Below are 26,169 nucleotides of genomic sequence, written 5' to 3' on the forward strand. Positions count from 1 at the left end.
TAACTCTGGCCCTGAAGAAGACTAGTTGTACTAGTTGAAATATTGGCCCAAATAAATAAGCCCTTTGCCGTAGTGTCAGCCCTGCAATCAGTGTGGTTTATTTACACGTAAAGTGACGTCCGGCACGTGCATTTCTACTACAAGAGATCCGGCAACGGAACGTATTCAGAACAGTTTATTTTGCGTCTTGTGGTTTCTTGCATCCAAAAGTTTCATACACGTTATAGCTTGCAGAGGGGTAAAAATTTTCTTTGAAAATTATTGTGAGGGAATAATTTCTGTGCACTAGAGGTTTCAGAAACCCACCGCTTCCTCCTTGACCAAGATAAACGATCGGTCCCCTGACCTCTCTTAGATCTATAAAAAGCACCATGCAAGATAACTTCAGCTCCATTCACGCGAGTCTGCCCCACCCAATTCTTGGAAAAACCGGAACGTCTTTTGATTGGTTATTTGACAGCTCACCTGATGCAGATTCCAGCCGTCCATGTGAAGTTAGAGTAGGAACAATTTAGGTGTGTTGTTTAGAGACTGAGTTAGACCACTTTTAATTCACACCGATAAAAATGCCTCTCTTAAATTCCTACGTGATCTGGAACAACAAAGGAGGAGTCGGCAAAACCACGCTAACTTTCCACATGGCCACACAGTACGCAAAAAGACATCCAGAACTAAAAGTTTTGGTGATAGATCTTTGTCCTCAAGCAAACGTGACCATGGCGTTGCTGTCCTCTCCACTTGCATCTGGAACTCAAAACCTATCCTGTTTGGTTTCTGAAGGGAAAACTATAAGCTCTTACCTTCAACAAGTTACCTCGGGGGTTACCTCGCCTCTACCAATGGTCCCAGTGGTATTTAATTCAAGAAATTTCCTGACTCGCGTGTGCGATTATAACCATCAAATACCTCCAAACCTTGGATTGCTCTGTGGTGACATGCTGCTTGAATATGTTGGTCGTTCTCTCGACCACATGAGAGAGGGATGTGCTACTCCCACTTACAACCCTTGGGTCTACATCACTTCTTGCGTCCGCTATTTTATTGAGGGCTACGAGGGCTGCGTTCCATCGGGCGCTCCACCGGGCGTTCCACCAGGCGTTCCACCAATGCAAAGTTTTGTAATACCAGGAGTAACAACAGATAACAATTCGTGGGTCGTTTTCATCGACACTAACCCTTCGTTCGCAGTCTACACCGAAATGGCTCTTGCCGCAGCGCAGAAGCTAATCATTCCCGTCAACGCCGACGACTTCTCCCGGGAAGCCATAATAACCATGCTTGATTTGGTGTACGGCATAGCTCGTTTTACCGTTCCAGCCATTTTCGAAGTTTACAGGGCAAGAATGTTCAGCTTTAGAGCTCAACAGTTTAACGTTAGACGACCCCTAATAGATCTTGTAATCAACAACCGAGCCACGAGTTATAAGCTGCGCTCAGCCTCAGCCTTTGGAGCTTTGTATCAAAGCGGCGTGGCAGTTCTTCAAGAGGCTTACCAGAAGAACAGGGGCATTTTTGTACCAAAGCTACAAAAGAATCCTTTCAGTCGAAATATTTTTGTGGAACTATATTTTGAGGACATCCAAGATTTTCACACTGCTGGGATCGTCGCCCTTCACAAAGGATGTCCACTTGAAGGTCTGCAAAGCAAAATGCTAGTTTTTTTGGATCAAATCCCAATCAACCGTGTTCAATTGCAAATTTACAAAGGTCGTCTAAACAGACTTGTTGATAAACTCTTTAAAACTTCGAAAGGACAGATGTTCTGATCCATCAGAGCTCGATCATTTAGTTATAGTTAAAGCCACTGAGACGTAAGTCCTTCATCAGAAGTATCCCCGGTTTTATTGATAGTAAAATTTCTTGGTGAAACGAATAAGACGTTGCACCGGAGAACACGATAACACCGAAACGAGAAATAAACTGAAAGCTGAACCTGACCGACACTCGATACACTGTACTAAGACAGAAAACTATTGTGTACTGCTTTAGGTGCGTGACATGTTCATGTTTTACCGGGTTGGACCGCTCAGTCCGGCACGCATGTTACAGTTTCCCGCCGTTCTTATATCAACCCGTTTAGTGACGATTTATATACCTGTAGTCAACAATAACTCTAAAGGTTTTATAACTAGAAATATTGTAGATAATTACGCTTTTTACCCTACATACATTTGGCAATAAAAAAACCCGGGCACTATTTGTTCGCTCCATAGCCTAAATTTTCTTCAGCATTGTATTTTCTTAGAAAAATTTTCCTTTAAAATGATTACGTTCTGCGTAATTTTTTTTTTACATCGGTAACAGATAGTATGATGAATAAAAAAAACTAACAGACATTAGATTTAAGGAAGCTGCTACCGGTTTCAAGCACTTTCTAGCACTTAAAATGGATTCAGTACTACAACTCCTTATGGTAGTGATACAACAATAATGGTATCAGACAAATGCATAATTATCGGTAAACAAGTTATAGGTGTTTCCTTGACTTTATAGGTAACTAGCAATTATATAACCTGGCCAGTAAAAACGGCTTTACTTTTAGTTTAATTTTAAGCGATTAAAACTAAAATACGAGCTCCATTTTTTACCGTATCGAATTGCAATCAGCATGTCAAGATACAACGTTCAGCAAAGTTCAAAAAGAAATGTACGGAAGGGATTCAGAGCCGCCCGAATCCAGTTTCAAGTCTATAAAAATTACTCAAACGTTTCAGTTCGTCTTGTCTTTTGTTTTTGTGTTACTTAGTTAGTTGCACGTTATACGCCAGTTAGCTGCATGTGGCAGTGACCAACTCGAAAGCCTAAGCTCCTTTGGTCACTGCGCGCATTTTACCTTTGATGATTTATGTAATTTAATGTTTCCTTTTGAAGTAAACTATTGAAATAGTGCATAAATAAAAAAAATCTGAAATCTGATATCAAAGATTGTGTGTCCCAACCCAAAGAAGTGTGACGAGCAGTAACTGCTTGTTTTCTTGTTAAGAAGAAATTTGAAATAAAGAAAATTAGAACTAAACTTTGTCTTAAAAGTTTGAACCGATTGTCTCTAAAGCGCAGGAGTCACGTCTTATCCTATCTCAGTCACGCGCGCTTGCGTGTTTTGCTTTATCCCTTGTCTAGAACAACCAAAACTCGTTCAATAATTGAAAATACACTAACCCTGTACAATACATGACTCTATTTTTCAAATGAACCTGCAAACTGGAATCAGCTGTCCTATTCAGTGTCTGAAATTTTGCCAAACAAATACGTGATTTCAAAAGAAATGTTTGCCATGTTGCAGGCGATATAGCAACAAATTTGTCAGTGTCTAGTTTTCCTTGTATCAAAGACTGAAACCGTCCAGCCAGAAAATAATATTAATGAATGCAAATCCCATTTTTAGCTCTTTTCAACTCAAAAAACTCCCATGCGGGTGTGAGAACACGTGATCAGTGACGTCACGCTCCCTTTGGCGTGAAGGAAGACAAATCGACGAGTATTGGATTACACATTTAGGACGAAATTTTTTCACGGGTCTTTCTTCTCCGATTTCAAGTGGTGGGCTTCTAAAAACATTACTGATGTCGCCGGGAACGACTCTTGTATGCTTTCTTAGCATTCTGGTTGCCTTGTGCTCGGGTTTGGACTTCGAGGAAGATAGTAAGTGCAAAATCAGCTTGTATGTTTGTGGGCTTCAAAACGCGGGTTTTTGATGACAGTGCGTTTAGAGCAAGAACGGCCTTGTGTTTTCCTAACACGCCAAAAATCATACCCTCTTTATCACTGTATACTCGTGTTAAGCAGAAGCACTGTTTTGGAAGTAACTAAACCTATTTACATCGTACGGTTAGTGATTTTTTTCGCTTTAATCAACGGGGAATCGTTCTAGATAACATAGTTGCTCTCGGATATTCACTGACGTTGGGTTGTGTGATTATACACATTCCTCGTGTTCTTCCGTCGCTTATGAAAGTGCAAGTTGGTTGAAAGATGGTAATTTTGTCTTTTCCTGGCATTTTCCAAGCTTGAAGTGCCGAAAGTTTTTTGGTTAGCGGCTTTTCAGGCAACGACAAACCCGCACGCCATATTGCATAAAAATTACAACAACCAATTATAGTCAAACTTGCATTGCTTTCTCTGAATGTTTTATATTTTCATTACAAGTTTTCTACCTCTTGTTTGTTGTTATTCGTCCTTCATTTCCTTAACTAGAAATCTGTGAACTGGATTTCGATCCTGTTTGACTCAGGAAAGGACGATGATGGTGAATGCTTCCGCGGGTATCTTCGATAGTCATGTTCAACGAAGCATTCTTTCCTCCTCGAACAATACTTTCACCAATCTGGTTCCATTGTTTTTGTGGACATTTAGATTTTGAAAGAGTAGAGTAGGTTCCGTTCGTTAGCTTAATTTTTTGGCTTGTATATGTAGAAGGTAGATCTAAAAACTTAGAAATAATAACAACTGTTCGAGACATGTCTTCGTTATTTGCCTATGCGACGGTAAATTAATTACGCTTGCATTGTAGAACTCCTTGTCATGGCCGATTAAGTTTAGCTAATTTACACTCTATCTAGTCTAAAATTTCGCCCATGGCAACTTCTTAGATGGCAGCGATTCATTTTCTAAGCTGTTTAATTCTCTTTCTTACTCCTAAAATCTCGGTAGATGTCAGATTGTTGACCGCACATGGCTGTAATATATTCAAAAGTTTGCTTCGTCAATTTTCATCTCTTTGTGTGGTCATACTTCTGTACAAACTAAGAATTTTCTCGTTTTAGGTGTTGTATGTATCAAACTTGCAAAAACATGACCAATTCGTAATCAGATCAGGAAACGAAAACCATTTTTACGTTGAAATGAAAGAGGAAACGTGATGCTTTGACAGAGATAGAAGTCCCTTTAACCAATATTTTGAATTTTTAATTAGCATGAAGCGGTTGCGTTTTTTCGGGGAATTTTAATAGACCAAACCCTGAGCAAATAAATATCCTAGTTTTTGAAAAGTAAGGATAAATATCTAGGGGTCATGGTTACTCTAAAAGCACTTGCGTACTGTCGGGTATGTACTCTAAATATTTTAATCTTTCTTGATATGGTTATGTAGGGTTGTCACATTTAATGGAACTTTATTTACACTTTGTTATTTGTAACAGTGCCAAGAAAATTTGCATGTTGTATTCTATTCATGGCAGACTAACATGTACAATCAGAGATGGAACTGGAAATGTGTATCACAAATGTCTCATGAAAAAACCTATGGGTAACTTGGCAAGTTTATGGGGGAGCCAATTTTACATATTTAGCCAACTGTGGGTTACCTTGTTTATTATGCAAAAATGCTTACATTATTGTGATGATTAAGTGTTTTTCTGAAAGTATTTTTCCGCTGAGGATTCCCAAGAATTTTTTATTTCCGTCTATAGTTTTTTATTTGCATAATTTTAACTTGGGCAGTTTTAGTTTCATTTTGCAGTGTTAATGGCTTTTAATGTTATCATGTACAAATAATTTTTAGCTATTTTAGTTCTTAGATAGTTCCTGGCTTTTAATTAGACAGGACCACATCAGCGGTGTGGTAATTTATATCATGTACTGTATAAATAAATATTATTATTATTATTATTTTTTTATTATTATTATTATTATTATTATTATTATTATTATTATTATAATTATTATCAAAGAAGGACTGCCTAAAGTTCATAAAAGCAGCTGTAAAATGGGAGCAGACGTGCAACAAATTTCAAAACAAAAACTGAGAACTTTTGCTCATTAAATGTGTTCAAGATTCCTGGTAGTTTGTAGCGGGGAAGCAGCTGGTTAAAGGTTGTCAAAGTAGTGGAAATCTTATGGTGAAAGAGGTTTGTTGGCACTAAAAAGACCAAAAAAATAGGTTTCGTTGTTAAACAATTTTCTCCAAAGACTACATGTCTCAAATTTTGGGATGTAGCCATTTTGGGGAATGTGCACTGCCAAATTTTGGGATGTAGCCATTTTGGGGAATGTGCACTGCCAAAAAAGGTCTACCTCCATCTCCTCCCCGCAGAAGCAAGCTTTTCCTAAGCCCCCACCCCTCTGGAAATTACTACTTCACTTAAAAGTTGTCGGCCTTTCAAGCTCCTCCCCCTGCCCCCGAATTTCCAATCCTTTCTGTCTCTCTCTGGGGCGTTGGATATTTTCTGAAACTATACAATGATTAGTATAGTTAGCAGCAAGCATATCTGCAAACATCTACCCCCCCCCCCCTCCGATATTAACCACATTTCCTCAATGGGCATGGTCATATTTTGTCATTTTGCAACAATAGAGACCTGCCTATAATGACCACTTCTCTTCCATGACCAGCAAATTGTTTTCAAGTAGGCTTAGCTGTATATAGTTAAAGACTAATGTATTTTTTTTTTCTTTTTCAGGGTTTGATTTCATACAAGAAGAGTATGCTCGTGCTATTACAGAATACCATGAAGTTAACAAATCTGTGATGCACATACGAGCCACTGGTTGTGCCAATCAGCCTGTGAAGTACACAATCACTGAACCAGGCACACCCTTCAGAATTGATGACAAGGGTCACATTTTGCTTGTTAAGTCACTAAACTATGAAGAAGCACAATCCTATGTTCTTCATGTGAAAGCTGAAAGTGGAAATGGTGAATGTGTTGCACATACCACTGTGCGCTTTGATATCCTGAACAAGAACAAGCATGCACCACAATTTGAGTTTGAAAAATACAGCTGTGATATAGTTGAGAACACACGAGAGCTCCGTTTCAACCCTCCACTGAAGGTTGTTGACAGTGACCATGGAGATGCTGGTAAAGTGAAGAAGGTAACCATCGTTGAATCGGGTCTTCCCTTTGTCTTCACTGTTGACGATGATGGAACTGTTAAAGGCACAGCAACTCAGGATATGAATGCTGAAGACATCACTGATTACTTCTTTGACATCATTGCTCAGGATGGTGGTAGACCACCCAAGTCATCATACCCTTTGAGCTTAGAATGCGAAGTGGACGACGTGAACGAGTTTCCGCCACAGTTTGTGCAAGAGCACTACAGAGCAACTATTAACCGTGGGATGAACTATGAAAATATCACACAGGTATGGTTTATTGCAAGTTGTATGTTGTTAATACAGTATGGAGTTTTAGCAACAATGACGGCAGCAAAAACGTCACTATTAAAATTAATTCCCTTTTTTTTAGACATCCTCGCGATTGTTCCAATTCACTTTAAATATCAAATGTAGGTTAAATTTCCTGGAGTTGAATTCTTGGAGACCAAACCCAAGTTTAGAAAGAGTAAGAAAAATTTGCCATCGTGAGTTTACATTCTCCATAAAACGTCTCGTCAGGAAATTTCATGTCCTAGTTGTGCAGTGACGGCAAAAAAATGTACCAAAAAGTGTAATGCACGTGTAGAGTTGTTGTTTTGGTCATTAAGCCTATTGTTTTTTTTATGTTCTCACTGCCGTCACTATCGTCATTGCTAAAACTCCGTAGTTTATTGCTGGAAAGTCCTGATGTTTAGTTTTGGCAGTTTTAGTGAAGGAAAAAGGGTGGTTTCTGTACAAACTAACTAAAAAACTTCTTACCCACGACTATTCATCCCATCCAATTTGAATGTGTTTGTTTTTTTTTTTTATCATCAGCCCTGTGTTGGAAGTTTCTTCTTTTTTATTGATGCAGAATGGTACCTCATGGAATTTCTTTTCTGATTTGATTTGGCAGGTTTTTGCTACAGACAAAGACGTTGGCATTATCAATGGCCGTGTCTGCAGGTATATCGTTGAAGGTTTTAACCTTCCGTTTACGGTCAGTGAGACAGGCATGATCAGCCTTGACTTTCCCTTGGGTCCTGAGGCTTACGACTTGTATGAGTTCCAAGTTGATGCTGTGGACTGCGGTGGAATGATGTCACTCAAAAGTACGAAAGTTTCCATCACCGTTGCAACCCCATGCCATGAAGGTAAGTTTAGTGGTGAAAAAATGCAATAGTTTTTAATTTAAGATCTAAGTTGTGGTTAACAACTTGTGGCCTTGAGGTAGACATCGATTTATGTAAATGTTTCCTTTCTGACAGCTGAATTTCTATTCTTTTGACATATTTCAATTGTGCATAATACTAGTTGTTGCTAGGGCAAAATGCGTGGAAAGTAAGTTAGTATATTTCAGTCAGTTGTTAAAGACAGCAATCCATGGATTATGTTTCTTGTTTTGACAGTTTTAGTGAGCTGGTGAAAAAAGAGACTGCTTTCAAAATCCATGTTTGTGATTTTACCCCTCACCAATAAGTTAAAAGGATAAGTCATTTCTTCCGAATAAGCAGGGAATTAATCCCTGCTAGAGCGATGTTGAAATCCCTAGTTATTTGTGAATAATTTACGACCTGCTATGTGGCATCATTCCTTTTTTGTCATTAATTATTAACAAGAAAAGGCTGGAGCATTGTCTGGTATAGTTTTTTCTGGGACTCTTTAAATCAAAGAACTGTTAGATCCTTGATTTTTACTATATATTAGCAGTATTAGGTTAAATTCAAGCACCCTTACTATAGCTTTTTTTCTCCTATTAAAGACAGTAAAAGTGTTATCTTGATTCTTAAAATGTCAAAAGGATGCTGTTTCACCTGTCTGTCATTTAAGTGAACCTTTTATCCCCTTGAAACACCGGGATGCAAATTAATAACATTTTCATTTAAAAGGAGATGAAAATGTGAGCACTTCTTTGAATATGCACCTTGTTAGCTTTCTTTTGAATGATCATACTTTGAGTTGTCTTTCTAGTAAATTTTCAGTGGCTTTCATTTAAATGGCCACACTTCAGGATTTCATCCACAGAACCATAAGTTACTAGAACCACCTTGTGAAGCTCAAGGCTCATTTCAGTGGTTACACTTCTTAATTTCATTAATGGACTCAAATGTTAGCAATTACTTCAGTGTTGCCTTTGAGGGCTTCTAAGGCCAAAAACATAGAACTGAGATTTGACTCTAAACATGAATGGGTGCTTTAGGGGAGCAGGGATGGCACAGTGGTGAGAGCACTCGCCTCTCACCAGTGTGGCCCGGGTTTGATTCCCAGACTCAGCGTCATGTGGGTTGAGTTAGTTGTTGTTGCTTGTCCTTGCTCTATGAGGTTTTTCTCTGGGTACTCTGGTTTCCCCCTCTCTTCAAAAACCAACATTTCTAAATTCCAATTTGATCTGGAAAGGGTGTCCAATGAGTGCTTTGCGCTAAATACATTGACACTAAATAAAGTGATTAATTTTATTTTTATTTTTTTCGAGCTTCTCAGCATAACCATTTCAATAATTTAAAATAACATGTAATGGAAGATTTTAACTGTTTCACTGACTGTGTTAATTTTTCTTCCAGAATTTGTTGGACCTGCCAAACATGAGCTCGTACTTCAACAGTGCACTGGGAAAGCTTATGTCACTCCTGACATCACACTGAACGAGTGTGCTAAAAAGCAACAAAAGGCTAACTTCTCCGCCATTGTTCATTTGGTGACAAAGGCAGGAATGGGCTGTGACAGAGAGACCTTTGAAGCTTCAGATTCATACACAATCTGTGGAGCGAGTGACTTTGTTGATTTGTTACCTAAACCTGGAACTGGGAGAGAGTGGACACAGAGTATTGAAACAGAGACAAAGAAGAATGGAGACAAAGGTTTGTTCTCTTCTAAAAGTGATGCACCTCGGGCTCAATATTAATGAGGAAAACAATTATTTTGTATGTGACTACTAATCCAAACTGCATGACACAAAGAATATTCTTCGAGAGTACTAAATTAAAAGGTCACAGGGATTCTTAGCGTGTTGCATTTGAATTGTCACATTAAAGGATTTCATCCACAGACTAAAAAAATAGAACCACCTTGTATAGCATAATAACAGCACCACAGGAAAGTACTGCTCAGTAGCTTTCATTTGAATGGTCCCACCTTAGGATTTCATACACAGAGTCAGAAGTTAAAACCACATAATGAACTGCACCACAGTAAAGTACATTACCGCACTGTAGCTTTCATTTGACTGGTCACACAGTGAGGTTTAGTCTTCAAAAATCCTGAAAGGTCATGTTCCAATCTTCCTCAACTCATTACTTTGGTCAATTATGGTTCAAGATAGGGCATGTTTAAGTGTTTTTATTTTTCCTTTTAATACAAGTAATAGTGAGAAATCATCCTGTATCTCAGTAATCAACACTTGTCTTTTCCAGGGGAAAATGGCTACTTCTTTGATGGCAAAACATATGTTGAAATTCCTGATGGTGTTGTGCCGGAGGATATTGGTGACAAATTCACCATAAGCACCTGGGTCAAGATGGGTCTGTCAAAAGGTCGGCAAACCATCATTGCCAACACCGACAAGGAGCGCCTTGATCGTGTGCACTTTGCTCTGTCAACATCTGGAACCAAACTTCTATTTGTACACAGACGGGAAGCCATTCATGCCAGCCGTGATCTTTACTGCAACGCAGAATTCCAGTACAAGCCATCCATCTTTGATTCCCAGTGGCATCACATTGTCGTGATTGCCAATGGATGTGCAGCCAAGCTGTTTATTGATGGAGAACACCAGCAGCCAGTGGTTGCGACACCTGATTGGACCCTTCACAAGTCAACCTTGAAGAACAGGTTGTCCATTGGGGCACGATATCTGGCCAAGGAAGGCGTTTACAGTGAAAAGTTTACAGGATATCTAGCTGGACTGGTGATCAGGCCAAATAGTACTCTACATGAACAGGTATGGGGGACATTGTGTATTTTCAAAGGGCCTACTGAAACAAAATAAGAGGGAAATGATTTGTAATACAAAAGTCAGGAAGTTGTTCTTGTTTCTCTCCAATATTGTCTGACCTTCTCACCTACCTTTACAATAATTGTAAAGGTAAATTTTTTTTGTTAACAAATTAGTTGTAAACAGTGGGGGCAATTGTAGTGTTAACTGTTTCTAGTGTAGAGTTGTCGGTTGTCTGGATTAGCGGTATTTTTTTCTTTTGTGAAAGCTAGAGTTGTGGGAATGAGAATAAACACCAAGCTTACAACGGTTGGCTTGCTATGCACAAAGATGTAACTTCCAGTGGTGTGTGCCACTGTATTTTATTCTCCTTATACAACAATACTGTTCAGTTCTACTCTGCATCAAGCACTTCTGTGATCCAACAAGACAAAAACTGGTGGAAACGTGGCTTTGTAACAACAGTCTGTTTTTGAATGTCTCAAAAATTGATGCTATTCCCTTTGGCACTTATGCCTAATGCCAGACTCGCAAGCATGGACGCTCTCAATATAGTGATCAGTGGTCATGCAATCAAGCGTACATACATACATACTTTATTTGATAAAGTGATCAGTTGAGGCAACTATAAAAGCTGATGTGGACCTACTTATGAAACAAACTAAAAACTTACTTATGTAGTGTGTCTGAATTTAAATACTAAGGCATAATTTTGATGAGCACTTATCATGAAGTGCTCATGTAAAGTATATCTTGTCTAGAGCAGGGAAAAGGATACTCTGCCAGTGAATGAAGCTTACAAACATTTTTCTGCCATTTTCCACAGGTCCTGCGCTGCGTGATCGGATGCAAGGAGCATGTGAATGTTGATGGTCCACTACCAGGGAAATTCTCTGCCGAGACCATTGATTTTGGAACCATCAGAATCTTTGGCGTGGGAGCACCTGGGGATTTCATCAAGGCACTGCAGCGTGTTGTCTACATTAACGAGCGCATGGTGCCCACACCAGGGAAACGTTCAGTGATGATCCTGTCCATGTTTAACCAGGTCCCTCTTGCTACCATCAATGTGGACATCACTGTTGCAGGAAACACTCAACCGGTGATAGTGATCCAAGGGCTGGATTCGGACATTGGCTTGAACTGGGAAAAGAGGAAGATTGTAAAAGAGAAAGGGATGCGCATCTTTGACACCCTAGAAATTGAATATGAGGGCTGTGGAAGGGAAGAGGATTCTCCAGTTGACAAAGTGCGCTTTTTGGATTCAGCTGTGGTGACTGTTGATCCTCCATTCAAGAAAGGTGAAAGCTTCAACTTTCCGCTGGGCATCAAGGGTTTGAAGGAGAAGGGATTGAGTGTGAATTTCAACAAAAAAGAGCTTGTCCTCCGAGGAGTTGCCCACTTTTCTGAATATGAGGATGTTCTCAGGCAGGTGGTCTATGTGAACCTCGATCCGGCGGCTACCTTACACCATGAATTTGCTGTAAGTATTGTTTAAATTATTATTCTTCTTTTTTTCTGATTGGAATATAGTGATGTTTTGTGATGAGGCATCAGCCATTGATTTCAAAAAAGCCCTTAAACATAATATTCTTAAAACATTGTGATAGTTTTAACGAGAATGGAAAGTTCTTATTTGGCTGTGGTATGGTGTGCAACATCAGATGTTAGTTCTTGTGGTGAAGTTTAATTAGTCAAGAACTAAATTGCACCAGCTACATCCACTGTGTCATCAAAAACATTAAAACCCTGTTGTGTGTCTTGGTGTACCCTCCCCCCCCCCCCCCCCACACACACACACACACGCACACACGCACACAACCACCAAAAAAAAAAAAAAGACTTCGTGTGAGACATACACTAACCTAGAATTTCTTTACCATGGGGCTGCATGTCCATTTACATGAATGCTGATCAAAGTTGATTACAGGACAAAAAAAATAGTTCTGGGTTTGTGTACTTAAAATGTACCCGGATTTACTTGAGGCATTTATGTCCTGGGACAATATCACTGCTCAGAAATGTGTTTTGTTAATGTGGGATGTAAAGGAAATTGGGTTTACAGTTGTGCATGGATACTTTTGTTCTGTGCGTAAGTCAGGGATTAGATCATTCCCAAGTAAATTCATTTCACCCAGTTATCATTAGAATGAAGAGCAAAAAATGAGTATGCACCTGGGCTAACCATTGGTTAAGAGGTATTAAAACCTATAGGTTGTCATGGCATTTAACCCGGGTTAGCGCCAACCATGCTTCAAGCAACTGGGCCCTGGGTGAGAAACCAACTCTCACTTCCATAAATTACCACTAAAAAAATTCACTTGGATTTTATATTGTTCCTTAACTGCTGTGCAAAGAAATTAAAAAATAGATTTTGTCTGGCTTCTTGTGTAGGTCTCGGTGTCAACACTGAATGGCAGGTGTCTGAGTGATAAGGAACGACGCCATGTCAACACTGTTCATACAAACAGAGGTTTGGAGAAGTATGAAATTAATGCCGTCAAGAGCAGCCTCAAGCAAGATGAGCTGCCTGGAATCGTGTCGATGGAGGCTGGTTTTGGTAGGGTGTCATCTCATGGTTTGTCCAGTGGAATCATGGCTTTGATCATCGTTTGCAGTGTTGCTATTTTTGCCTTGCTTGTGGTTATTGGCGTCTACAAGTACCGACAGTAAGTTGAATCTTTCCTCTGCAGCCTAATAGCTTTATCTTGAATGGTCACTTTTAAGGATTCTGTCCATATCATCAAAGCTAGTACCATCTTGTACAGCATAATAAACAGTACCACCACAAAGTCCTGCTCAATAGCTTTCAATTGAATCGGCACACGTAATCATTTCTATGACAGACTAAAAAGTTAGAACCACCTCGTGCAACATAACAGACAGTTTGGCAGCTCTCATTTGAATGTTAGGATTTTGTCAACAGACTCAAAGTTAGAACTTCCGTGTATGAATTAATAAACAGCACTGTAGTAGAGTACTTCTCATCAGCTTTCAGTTGAATGTTCACACCTTAGGATTTTGTGGACTGATACAAAGTTAGAACCACCTTGTACATTGTCAGTGGATTTCATTTGAAAAGGTCACAGAACCAGTTCTGTGCCACAGAACCAGTTTGTACAGTGTCCACATTGTAATACTTGATGAAGCTGAATAACATTGACTTAACAAAGAGCCTATTTACCTATCAACATTCGTACTCAGATGCTTGGTACTGTTGGAGCTTAAAGGATTAAAAAGTGTTTCGATTTCTTCCTTGTAGGAGGCCCGAGACTGTGAAGGTTGTTCCACCAGGAGATGAAAAAGAAGAGATGTACTGGGATGATACAGGGCTGAGTGGAGTACGCATCACACTCAATCCCATGCAGAAATTCCAGGAGCTGGACCTGAATGAAGACGGTGCCAACACAGACAAGTCGGACACCGAGGATGAGGAGGGCGGAGCCACTAAGGGTCTGCTGGAGTGGGACAACTCTGATATCTAAACAACTTGACAAGTGGCAATCAACCTAAGTTGCTGTCTACCTTGAACTATATAACGTAATCTGTTTTGTGCAAGCTTTGTTTCGAGTTAATTTGGTTAGCTTTAAGTTTTTGCTTTGTACTAATAGGACTTAGCAAGGGTGAGGGGGAAGGGGGGGGGGGGAGGGGGTTTAAAGAGTAACACAATGGAGGTAATGCTTCCAGTTGCTTCATGTTACAGTAACAAACCTACTGTTGTTATCACTTGTAAGTTATTTCCTAGTTGTTTCTTTCAGTATTATAATCAATTGGACAGGCCCCAGTAAAGCCACAAAGCGTGACTACCTGTCTCTTTTGTAGAATTTTCTTGTAGATCTTTCTTTTTCGTAGAAGTCTTTTTTTAGACAAACATATTTATACAAGGTGTGTGGTGATTGATATAGAAACGGTACTTGGGTGATGGGTGTTTTATTGTGATTTTGTAAAAGATTTTTTTGTAGTGTTTTGACAATGAATTGTGTGTCCTCTAATAAAAAAAAATTCAGCATAGGGAAAACATAAAGTAAACCTAGTAGACAGATGTTGATGTGAAGGGCTTTAAAACGTTAAATGTAGATTATTATCAACGAAAAATAGATTACGGGGTCTGTAGGCTGAAAATTATCTTATGCCTGCAGTTACTTGTATTTATTACCTAAACAAGGGTGTTTTTGAAAACGGTACTTATTGTAAGGGAAATATTGAGTTTTGCAGCACTGTTCCTTATGCTTTGATTGTTTGGAGAATAAGGGGGTGTGAAGAAAAAAAATATCATTACTTCTATGCACCCTCTCTTTCCTTTTCACCACTCAGTCTAGTTGTCTGGGACATGCTTATGTGAAAGTCAGGGTAATTTCCATAATTTTGTTATTGAATTGATTTTTTTTTATTTTTTTGAACTTTTTTTAAAACCAATGTTTATAAGTTAAATTAGACTCTATGTACCCTCATTTATCCGAAAATCAGAAGTAATTTTCATTTAGGAATTCATTTTGTAGCTTGCCTCTGAATACATTTGTTCTCTGTTTTCTAGACATTGTTAAACAAATGCCTAATTTTGTCACTTTCAAGTTTACATTCAGAGTAGGCTGGATGTGGTGGTACTACTTGTAATTTTTTTTGCTTAATTTTTCCTATATGCTAAAGTAGTGTTTCTGGGCCCAGTTGTTGAAAGCCCGATTAAGCTAATTGTGGATTAACGTGAACTTTGGTTCGAGTTTAATTACTAGTAAATTGCGATTTTAACAAAAGATTTTGGTCCCTCGGTTTTGACATGGACTTTTCTTTACCATTAGCTTAAAATTAACTTTTAAAAACACTTTGAACGAGAAAGATGAAAACGTCAGTTAACTTTTAATTGTGGATTAGCGTTAGTCGGCTTTCGAAAAACCGGGCCCCTGGTTGATAGCTGTGAATGTATATAGAAGCTAGTAATAATGTTGTAGTATGCTTTGTGATGTTCAAGCTTGTTGCCTGCCAGCTTAGTATCTTTCATTGTCCATGTAACTTGAAATGGTTTTCAAACCGCGTAAGGTACAATCCAGGCTTGAAAGATTTACAACAAAAGTTGTCTTTTTCATAGAGAAGAAATTCCGAGAACAAGATTTCACCATCACTTTCAATCATGGAAGTTTTCTCTGTGAACTCAAGCAAAATGGCGTGCGAGTTAGTCGCTAAGGAGAGAACTGGATGCTGCATATTAAATCGCAAAGTATAGTCATGTTGTAGTTATTATAGCAGTAAAAATAATGCAATATAACCTGTAAAATCCCTTTTAAGGGAAGTATAGGGTTCGCAATAAACTGTCAGTATTATTCAAGAAAGTGGTTTTCAATTTTCTTTGACTTTCATTTTCTTTCGCTTTCATAAGCACAGTTACAACAACAAACCCTTTTAAAGGCGGTCTGGCAGGCCACTCCTATGCTTTAGAAGTCGTTTTATTGATAAGGAGAGTTGCCCACCCGCGCGCAGTCACCCAGTTGGGAAATCAAAAATACCTTTCTATCCTTTAAACAAGGTTGACATTTTTCCCGCGCCTAATCAGTGTTGCCGCTTGGTATGACTTCTTTATTTTTCTTGTTGTTGAGATGTGGTCGCTTAAAATAAAGAGAGTTGTTTGCAAGCGTGGTACGGGAATAACATTACGGTCTGTTCCCCAAATCGTAACCCGTTCAGTTGTTGGCTGTTCCTGAAGTGAAGTTTTCCGCGCGCTCATGTGACTACGCCCAGTTTAACTTTGCGGTGCTGAGTATTGGTACTCACCCGGCGTGCCGAAAAGTAGCACATGGCCTCCGAGTGTCTCGCTATTTGGAGGTGAATCCAAGTTCCGTGCACAGTGGACTCCCTCAAAGCGGCGGCGACTGTGAGGGACGCCTCCAGGTCATCCTCGGAGAACCAGGGGCAGTTAGTCAGGTGGAAGGGATTTTAGTAAACTTTCGCCCACGAAATTCCCTTCCACCCGACTAACTGCCGCTGCCGCTGAGGATGCCTCCAGGTTGGCTTGCTTCAAAGAAGAATTTTTAACTCTCCCTCCCAAGGTGGACGCCTCTCTTGTCTCAAGTGTGGACAGATCGATAGGCATCGAGGTTGTCCATCCTAGAGAGCTGACTGTAGTAGTCAGAACTATTGTACCCAGACAGGATCCCAAAAAAAGGTGGTGGTCTTTGTTTTTACCCCCAATCCTCCATCTTTAAAATTGTGATCCTCTACTGCATAGACAAGTTTATCACAAGTAAAAAGTGAGACAACAATTCAGATCTCTCTGCTCTTGTTGGCGTAACCATACATTCTTCCTTTTAACACAATGTAAATGTCTCACCTCAAATTTTACGGGCAATAAATTTTGTCGGTTTGACTAGAGTCCGTTAGATGTGTGGTGTTCAGCGTAACCCCCTACCCCTAAACAAGGGGACGGGGTTTCTCACCAAGTGCGCTTGTTGTCAATGTTGTGAGCACCTCCCTGAAGAGTTGGAGGTATCTGATGTGGCTTTGAACCCAAGCTTAGCAGCGTGGTCTGCAGCACACCCTTCTCTGGGTGATTCCAGGTGAAAAAAGATATGAAACACGGAGGAGGGGGAGGGAGAGATTGACGAAGAACCGACGCCCACCTACTGACTTACCTTTACCGACTTCACCTTCTTCGTCTTCTTCTTCTTCTTCTTCTTCTTCTTCTTCTTCTTCTTCTTCTTCTTCTTCTTCTTCTTCTTCTTCTTCTTCTTCTTCTTCTTCTTCTTCTTTTTCTTCTTCTTCTGGCTTGGCTGTTCTGGAGCCCTTCTCCCTCTCCCCAATCCCCCTCTCGCTGGAAACAAGAAACTCGCGTTGTTCTGGGCACTAGTAAGTACAATACTGCATTGGCTACGTTCTGTGAAGGCTTACACCAAGTACCAGCCAATGTGATCTTGTAAAAAGGCAATGATTCCTGTTACGTTGATCAAGTTGAAAAGAAGAATGCACTTCTTGAAATATAAATTCCAGAGGCTCGATCACATATGGAGGTTTATTATTCTTGCACTTCTGGCTCTTTTTCTTTGGATTTGGGGTAAGTTTAAACATTTGTGTCAAAGTCCATTAAGTTGGAGAGGAAACGAACCCACGAGTTGATCAAAAGGGTATCGAGACCTACGAAAATAATGTTATTTCGAGCCATCTAAAAGCAATTCACAACTCTTTCGCTGAGATGTATATTTAAAATTCTGGTATGATTTAATTATTCGGACATTACACCCATTGTAAATTAGCTCCAGTGTTTTGTCGGCTTATTATAACACTGCCATTTAACACTTATTTGCATATCATTGGATAACAAAAGGATGGATTTGCACAGTATTCGGATAATAAAGTTGAAATGATAGAGTTAAAGTTGAACTCATGGCTCTTTATATGCCATAAAATTTAAGAATGTATAGGCTGAAATTTTGGCCCGGTTGTTGGGTTGAGATTTCTTTGCGATTATATGAAGAATTTCAGTCAGGGCACAACTGGAATTAAGAAAGGAAACGTGATGAACAAATGAGAATGATGTATTATTCAGTAATGACACAGGCAAACTCAGAAAAAGAAATTCTGAGTGCTCTTATCAGGAGTCGAACCCAAGACCTTCCGGCTCAGTGGTAGAGCATCCGAACTACATGTAGTAATCACACTGGAGACTTGTGGGAGCTAAGGCCATTAAAAAGTAGGTTCATAGACCCTTTGCATAAATGGCGCCCAAATTTGAATAACAATACTTGATACATCCTAAGCCTCGTGTTTATGTTTCCAGACAAAGGATTTTTCACATGAATATGAGGCTTAGGATGTATAAAGTATTGTTATTCAAATTTGGGCGCCATTTATGCAAAGGGTCTATGGGACAAACATCCTGCATACTGCTAGGATTGGAATGTCAATGAGTGGCATATGTGCAAAATATGAAAGGAAATGTGATGTAATATTTTAAGCCTGGTGAACAAATGAGAATGATGCATTATTCAGTAATGACACAGGCAAACTGACGGAAAAAGAAATTCCAAGTGCTCCTATCAGGAGTTGAACCTAAGACCTTCCGATTACTAGTTTGGATGCTCTACCACTGAGCTACAGGAGACTCGTGGGAGCTAAGGCCATTAAACTAGGTTCTTGGGACTGAATAATACATCATTCTCAACTGGAATCAAGTTGGGTACAATAAAATCAAGATAAAGCATTTTTAGTGAAATCAGGTTGATTTTTGCATGCCCGAGTTCACGTTTTTAGCCTGGGCTGAAATATGACTCACAGCATTTCCATGAGATTTCTCGGCCCATTTGGCCAGACTGAAAGTTCCATCCTGGTATGAGCTAACTGGGCTGGAACTTTCACCACAGGCAAAAACTTTCTCCATGTAATTACAAACTCTTTTCTAAGAGGATTTGTTAACAAAGCCAGGTTGAAATCTCACCCCCCCCCCCCTCCCCCTCAAGCAGGCTGACATTTCAGCCCAGGTTGAAATTCACCATATTATCAGGCCGTTAGTATAATGAGATCTGAAATGAAGTTAGCAATCAAAGTTCTGAACCCCGTGCACAATTTGGTCAAGGGGTAACCCCTCCCCCCCCCCCCCACTCCTGAGAGAGTATTGTGACTGAACCTAATGGGTTTTTTTATGTTTATAGTATGGAATTCATCCAGCATTGAGGATGCAACACCTTATGTTATTCCTAAATCAGTGCAACAGCATGTGACACATTACTGCAACTTTCCAATGCGTACATCAGGCTTAGAGGGATCATTAACCTTCGAAGAACAGCTAAATAAGAAACGTTTTAATTTAGAGATGGTCCAGATGGTGATTCGACATGGAGATAGATCTCCAGCCATGTTTGTACCTAACATAGACCAGAGGAAGTATGATTATGATTGCTCTTTCAATACTGGAGATCCCAACCATAAGCAACTGTTTGAGGATTTCAAAGAGGTGTCTGATTTTTTCATTCAGCATGAGTTTGTAAAGGGTGTGATAACTTCTCAGTATCTCATCCCTTCAGGGAAAAAATGTCAGTTTGGGCAACTGTCTCAGATAGGCTTTCTACAACACCTTGAGCTTGGAAAACGTATGCGAGAAGCATACAGTGACTTGATAGATGACAAGATCACATCAAGCAATTTCCATGTGCGATCAACTGAGAGGTCAAGATGCATTCAGAGTGGAGCAGCATTTTTGTTTGGTCTTTTAACAAAGGATACTATCAAGAGAGGTAAGATGTAGTGTTTGAAATGTTTGAACCATTTAGAATATTTATTCATTTTATTTTTTATTTATTTATTAACTTCACCAAGACTAAAATAAGCAAGAAATACAAAAATTGAACCAGAATGAAACATTCAAAGGTAAAAAGTAAGAAAAAAAAATACATTATATCACAATAGTTCATAAATACGCACAAGTACAGGTGGGGACACTGCAACAGCAAACACTAATTACTGTGGGCCCAAAACAAAGAACACTAAAATGAAAAGAAAACTACAACTGTCTGAAAACAACAAGTAATGTTCTTCCCTAAATATGGGCCACATTACACTGGTCAAGCATATTGATTTAAACAAGCTATTAATTTTTCTCACTCTTTCATCTTATAGAGGGAATAACTATAAACATAACTTCAGATATTTGGTTCAAAGAGGACGACCATGGCACACGATACAAGTGTCCTTCACTGATGAAGCGCTGGGCTCAATATAAAAAAAGACGAGAATACGTTGCAGAAGCAGCAGAAATGGAGCCATTCATGCAGAAGTATGCCCAGTTACTGGAAACTTCAAGGTCATCCCTGCCAACTGTTGTTTTGTAAGTTATCTCTAATGATGTAGTTAAATTAACCTTCTACTACATGTATTAAGGTTTGATTCAGTATGTCTCATTCTTGCTCTCAGAGGTTTTTCTCCGGGTACTCCGGTTAACGTTCTCCTTTCAGTCCTCAAAAACCAACACTTCTAAATTCTAATTTGATCTGGAAAGTGTCCCCAATTGGTATTCTGTGTTAAATAGATTGAGACTTAAATAAAGTGATTATTATAATTATTATTATTATTATTATTATTATTATTATTATTATTATTATTATTATTATTATTATTATTATTATTATTATTATTTTATTTTATTTTTTTATTTATTTATTTTTTTTTAATAGAGAACTAACCGTTTAATTTTTCAAGCTGCCCATGCCCAATATAAAGTACCCTGTTCTAATGGAATCAAACTGTTCCTACTAGCTTAACTTAAATTTTAAGTTGCACAGTCAGGTTTTTAAAAGACAGTTAATACATTTAGAATCTAAAATCCTAGAAAAAATGTTTAAAAAGTTTGCAGTTTTCATTTTGAAAAACCCTTAGTAGATCAATCTGTCAAACCATATTTTGTCTTATGAAATGGCAATTTGAAATAGTGTGATTGCCTTGTATTGCTAGATGTTACGCGTAAAAAGTGGCCAATTTATTGTTCTTTTCCATGTGTTAATTAGCCTTTCAAACCTCATTTTAGAGTAAAAGTTCTATTGAATTTTGTACATGCTAGAGAGGCTTTCATGAAAATAAAAGAATAAATTATCAACTGCCATTTATGAATAAGGTCTATCGTTCCTTTTTTTTTACTGGTATTTCTTAATTTATAAACTCAATTTTGAGAGGGGTGGGGTGATGGGCATTTTACCAGACAGCACATTTTGACCTTAGCTGCAAAGAAATCTTGCAATGCAGGCATGTGAAATACATTGACAAACTCAGATTAAAATAATTATCACTTGTTAATTTGTGGTTCCAGCTTGACAGATGTGATTTTGACCCGTTACTGCCACAAACACCCCCTCCCTTGTGGACCAGGAGGCTGTGTCTCACACGAAATGGCTGCAGAAGGCATAGACTTTGCAAGCTGGGCAATGGCTGAGAATTTCACTGGAATAGCTGACATGGCTATGCATCCCATGTTGATACAGATGTCAAAGAGAATGATTGATAAGTCACATAGCAAATCCATGCTCAAGTTTGTACTTTATAGTGGACACGACAGCACTGTCGTACCACTGATGGCTTACCTCGGTGTTCATGATCGGAAAAGATGGACTCCTTACGCTACGAGGGTTGGGATTGAACTCTGGAAGGATACACGTACGGGGTCATCAAAAGCCAATTCTATCGATCGGTATTATTTTCGAGTTCTTGTCAACGGGAAAGTTGTTACAAGTAAAATGAAATTTTGCAGGGATGTTCTGTTCAAAGGTGAACTTTGTCCTGTTAAAGAATTGATATCATGGCTGTCTTCAGGCACAGGTATCAAAGGAATGGATGAGAAATATAGGTCACTTTGCTCATAAAAGTTAACTGAAGGTGAATTTTTGAATTCCCAAGATTTCCAGGGTACAAAAATGGCAACTTTTCTCAAATGCCCGTTTCCAGAAGATTAAAACTGAGGCAGCACAAAAGAAAAGTAATCTTTCATTTGAATGAAGATTGGTATTTCATCCACAGGCTCGGCAGTTAGAACCACCTTGTTGAGCATAATAAACAGCACCACAGGAAAATACTGCACAGCAGCTTCATTTGAATGGTCACACTTTAGGATTTTATCCAAAGACTCAAAAGTAAGGACCACCTTGAACAGTATAATAAACAGCACCACAGGCAAGTACTGCTTAATACAGCGTAGCTTTCATTTGAATGGTCACACTGTAGGGTTTTGTCCATATCCAGGGACACAAAAGGTGAAGAACCAAATTTACTCCACTCGTGGTTTGAGAAAAGAATTTGTTTAAGAAATATGCAGATGTGATGGTTAGCATGTTGGAATTTCAAAAGTGTACTCTACGTTGTAGCCTGCGAACAGCAGACGTATTTCCGGTCGTACCTCTGGAGGTACGACCGGAAATACGTGTGCTGTTCGCAGGCTATCTACATTGTTGCTCTTTGCCCAGTTACTGGGTAAACGGATACTGGCAACATACTACTGGTGTTACTGGCAATGGATTAACCTCCCTTCACATCCGTTCCAGGAAGGAATATGTACAGTCAAACCTCTACAACCAGCCACCTCCCTACAATGGACAAATCTCTGTAACCTTTTGCAGTGAAAATCGGTTTGACTTTCACAATTATTTATACATTGAAAAACGTATAATTTTTAGTTATTTTATACGGTAAAAAAAACTGTTTGACAGGTATTCAAGTATATTTATCTCTGCTCATGGTCATATGATCGCGAGTTCGTAAAACATCAGGCACCACTCAACAACATCAACTGTGCGCATGAGAGCTTTAGTCACACAATTCAATTTGAAAACTCAATTCTCCAATAGCACAATTTCGATGTGTTAAAATTCAGCCCGAAACAATATCACTTCGAGGCTCTGAAGAATAAATCATAGAGTTTATATGGGTTTATTACCCGGAGCTTCACAGTGGTGTTTATTGTTTCAGGCAGAATATTAAATAAATATGTCGAAATTGGGCCATTACAGAACGCATAACGACTGTGAAATATGACTCAAGCTATAAACCCTCTTTGTTCCTAATGCGAAACCTAAAAAGTCCAAACTAACTAATTAAATGCAGGTGCACCAAATGAAGTGAACAGGAAAATGCCATAATAAAATAAAAGTTGAAAATTTGGGGACCTAAGATGGATAAATGGACTATGACTATCTGGTTTATAACTTGTAAAGACTCCATTTACTCCATACCGAGTCCTGTGGGGTAAATTATTAAAGGTCTGTCATTGCCATTACATTTTAGTTCTGCCAAGACAAAATACATTTATTATTTATTATTTATACCATACGTTTACAAGCAGTGGTAGCCCACGAGCAGTCACCATTTTTTTTTACCCAAAGTTCCTACAAACAAACCGAAATGTAGTAATTGTGCAACTCGGGAAAAAAAGGAGGAGAGATTTGAGCAATCTCCCACTACCCAGTTTCTTGAGGCTCGTGGTCTCACCACTCCCTCCCAAATCCAGCTCATTCTGAGACCAGTGAAGTTATTTTAATGAACGATACCAAAACATTATTTTTAAAGAACTTTCACTAGTTATTATAACGGATGATGAAGGCAGTATGTCAGGTTATATTAAACATGAAACTTATATTCTCCCCGAGTCTGTTTTATATTGCATATTTAAATTGTTTCATACAATAAAAATTTTCACGAAAGGTTTTAGTACTAGCAATTTTGTTGATTTTTTAGCTCCAGATTCAGCTAATACTTCAGTATAAATTAAAGCCTCAAAATCACTGCTAGAATTCTTTAAAACTGAATTTGAACGATGACCACTGTTTCTTCCATAATGTTTGTAAGCAATTCAGGGAACTCAGTATGAGACCAAAGAACACTGTGCTGACAGCTATCTAAACCTAGCAACACTACCTTCATACCATGACAACTAATAAACCCTAATTCTAACCCTGAATCCTGACCTAATTCCTAGCCCTAACCCTAAATTAAGTCCAAGATTTTGTGTCAAAAATGACAAAATTGTTAAGTCGCCATTTTTCACTCCTTTAAGTCGCTGGGATCTCAGCGTGTCGTAAAACTACCTTGGTAATCATTTTTTTTAAAGTGTAAATAACGCCCTGACAAAGGATTTTGTTTAATTCTCAACCTGACTTCATCTTTTGTTGCTTATTTCTTTGAACCTGGTCCCTTGGGAGGCTTAAAAGGTTTCTCATGGGACATTTCTGGACACACAGTTTCGATTAGAAACTTTCAAAAGGATGTTTGTGTTTTGTCCAAAAATCCACTTTTTGACCAACTTTTCATGTCGGCATTATTCACTTGTTTATTTCCCTAGGGGAAATTTTTCAGGGGACATTTTCGGACACAATGATTCGATTGGAAGCTTTCCAAAGAGTATTTGTATTTCGTCCAAGAATCGACTTTTTTTAAGGGGTTAGTCCACCGTTTTTGGCTAAAAATGACCATAACGCCCTGACAAAGAATTTTCATTTTTCTCTCACCCTGACTTCATCTTTTGTGGGCTATTTCTTTGCCCCTAGTCAATAGCCCTTTTCACGGTTAACTCTGCTCATTTGAATTGCAATGAAATCTAGCATGTATGTGAGGCAATTTCGGGCTATTTTGTCGTTTTAGCCCGAAATTGCCTCGCATCCACGTTGGATAACATTGTAATGCAAATGAGAAACATTAACCGTGAAAAGGGCTATTGGGAGGCCTAAAAATTTTCTCAAGGGAGATTTTCGGACAGACTTATTAGATTGGAAGCTTTTAAAAGAATGTTTGTATTTCGTCCAAAAATCAACTTTTTTCTCAGGGGTAAGTCCAAGGTTTTTGGCAAGAGATGACCAAATCTTCAGGTCCTCATTTTTCTCTTGTTCATGTCCCTAGGAATCTCGGCGTGTCGAAAAACTCCTTTGGGAATATATTTTAAATGCAAATAACGCCCTGACAAAGACTCTTCTGTTAAACTCTCACCCTGACTTCATCTTCTGTGGGCTATTTCTTCTTCTATGTACCCTTCGGAGGACTACAAAGTGTCTCAGGGCTACATTTCCGGACATACTCATCCGATTGGAAGCTTTCAAAAGAATATTTGTGTTTCGTCCAAAAACTCGTTTTTTTCGTCCAAATTTTCAAGCCGACATTTTTCACTTGTTTATGTCCCTAGGGATCTAAGCATGCCCAGAAACTCCCATGGAAATCATAATAAGTGCAAAAAACGCCCTGACAAAGTATTTTCTGTTCAACTCCCGTTATTTGCACTTAAAAATAATTCCCTAAGGCGTTTTGCGACGCTCTGAGATTCCTAGGGACATAAACAAGTGAAAAATGTAGACTTCGAACTTTGGCCATTTTTGACCAAAAAACGCTGGACTAACCCCTTAGAAAAAAGTCGATTTTGAGACGAAATACAAATAATTTTTTAAACGCTTCCAATCGAATCAGTGTGTCCAAAAACGTCCCCTGAGACACTTTTTAGGCCTCCCAAGAGACCAGGGACAAAGAAAGAGCCCACAAAACATGAAGTCAGGGTAAGAGTTGAACAAAAAATTATTTGTCGGGGCGTTATTTGCACTTAACAATGATTCACAAGGGCGTTCAGTGACACTATGAGATCCATAAGGACGTAAACAAGTGAAAAATGCAGACTTCACAATTTGGCCATTTTTGACCAGAAACCCTGGACTAACCCCTTACAAAAAAGTCGATTTTTGGACGAAATACAAATATTCTTTTAAAAGCTTCCAATCGAATCACTGTGTCCAAAAACGTCCCCTAAGACACTTTTTAGGCTTCCCAAGAAACCGGGGACAAAGAAATAGCCCACAAAAGATGAAGTCAGGGTACGAGTTAAACAGAACATTCTTTGTCGATGCGTTATTTGCACTTAAAAATGATTCCCAAAAGCGTTTAGTGACACTCTGAGATCCATAAGGACGTAAACAAGTGAAAAATGCAGACTTTAAAATTTGGC

General features: G+C 38.9%; 2 protein-coding genes across 3 annotated transcripts; both read left to right on the forward strand.

Annotated features, from left to right (window-relative positions):
* The first annotated feature begins 3,459 nt into the window (after nucleotides 1-3,459).
* LOC146484530 (calsyntenin-1-like) lies at nucleotides 3,460-16,054 on the forward strand. The gene is made up of 8 exons (XM_085104605.1): nucleotides 3,460-3,642; nucleotides 6,399-7,087; nucleotides 7,716-7,953; nucleotides 9,361-9,657; nucleotides 10,210-10,736; nucleotides 11,557-12,213; nucleotides 13,125-13,399; nucleotides 13,993-16,054. Exons 1-8 carry the CDS (start codon nucleotides 3,564-3,566, stop codon nucleotides 14,213-14,215), a joined length of 2,985 nt encoding a protein of 994 aa, XP_084960731.1. The 5' UTR covers nucleotides 3,460-3,563; the 3' UTR covers nucleotides 14,216-16,054.
* Nucleotides 16,055-17,623: 1,569 nt separating this feature from the next.
* On the forward strand, nucleotides 17,624-23,506 carry LOC146484531 (2-phosphoxylose phosphatase 1-like). 2 transcript variants are annotated; one of them, XM_085104606.1, is made up of 5 exons: nucleotides 17,624-17,769; nucleotides 19,364-19,945; nucleotides 20,328-20,535; nucleotides 21,511-22,542; nucleotides 22,630-23,506. In XM_085104606.1, exons 1-4 carry the CDS (start codon nucleotides 17,643-17,645, stop codon nucleotides 22,058-22,060), a joined length of 1,467 nt encoding a protein of 488 aa, XP_084960732.1. In that variant the 5' UTR covers nucleotides 17,624-17,642; the 3' UTR covers nucleotides 22,061-22,542; nucleotides 22,630-23,506. The 2 variants fall into 2 exon arrangements, with proteins under 2 accessions (XP_084960732.1, XP_084960733.1); XM_085104607.1 differs by having other exon boundaries at nucleotides 17,708-17,839.
* Nucleotides 23,507-26,169: the final 2,663 nt, after the last annotated feature.

The sequence above is a fragment of the Pavona decussata genome, unplaced genomic scaffold (assembly GCF_977016875.1).
Source record: "Pavona decussata unplaced genomic scaffold, jaPavDecu1.1 SCAFFOLD_32, whole genome shotgun sequence".
In the NCBI taxonomy this organism is placed as follows: domain Eukaryota; kingdom Metazoa; phylum Cnidaria; class Anthozoa; order Scleractinia; family Agariciidae; genus Pavona; species Pavona decussata.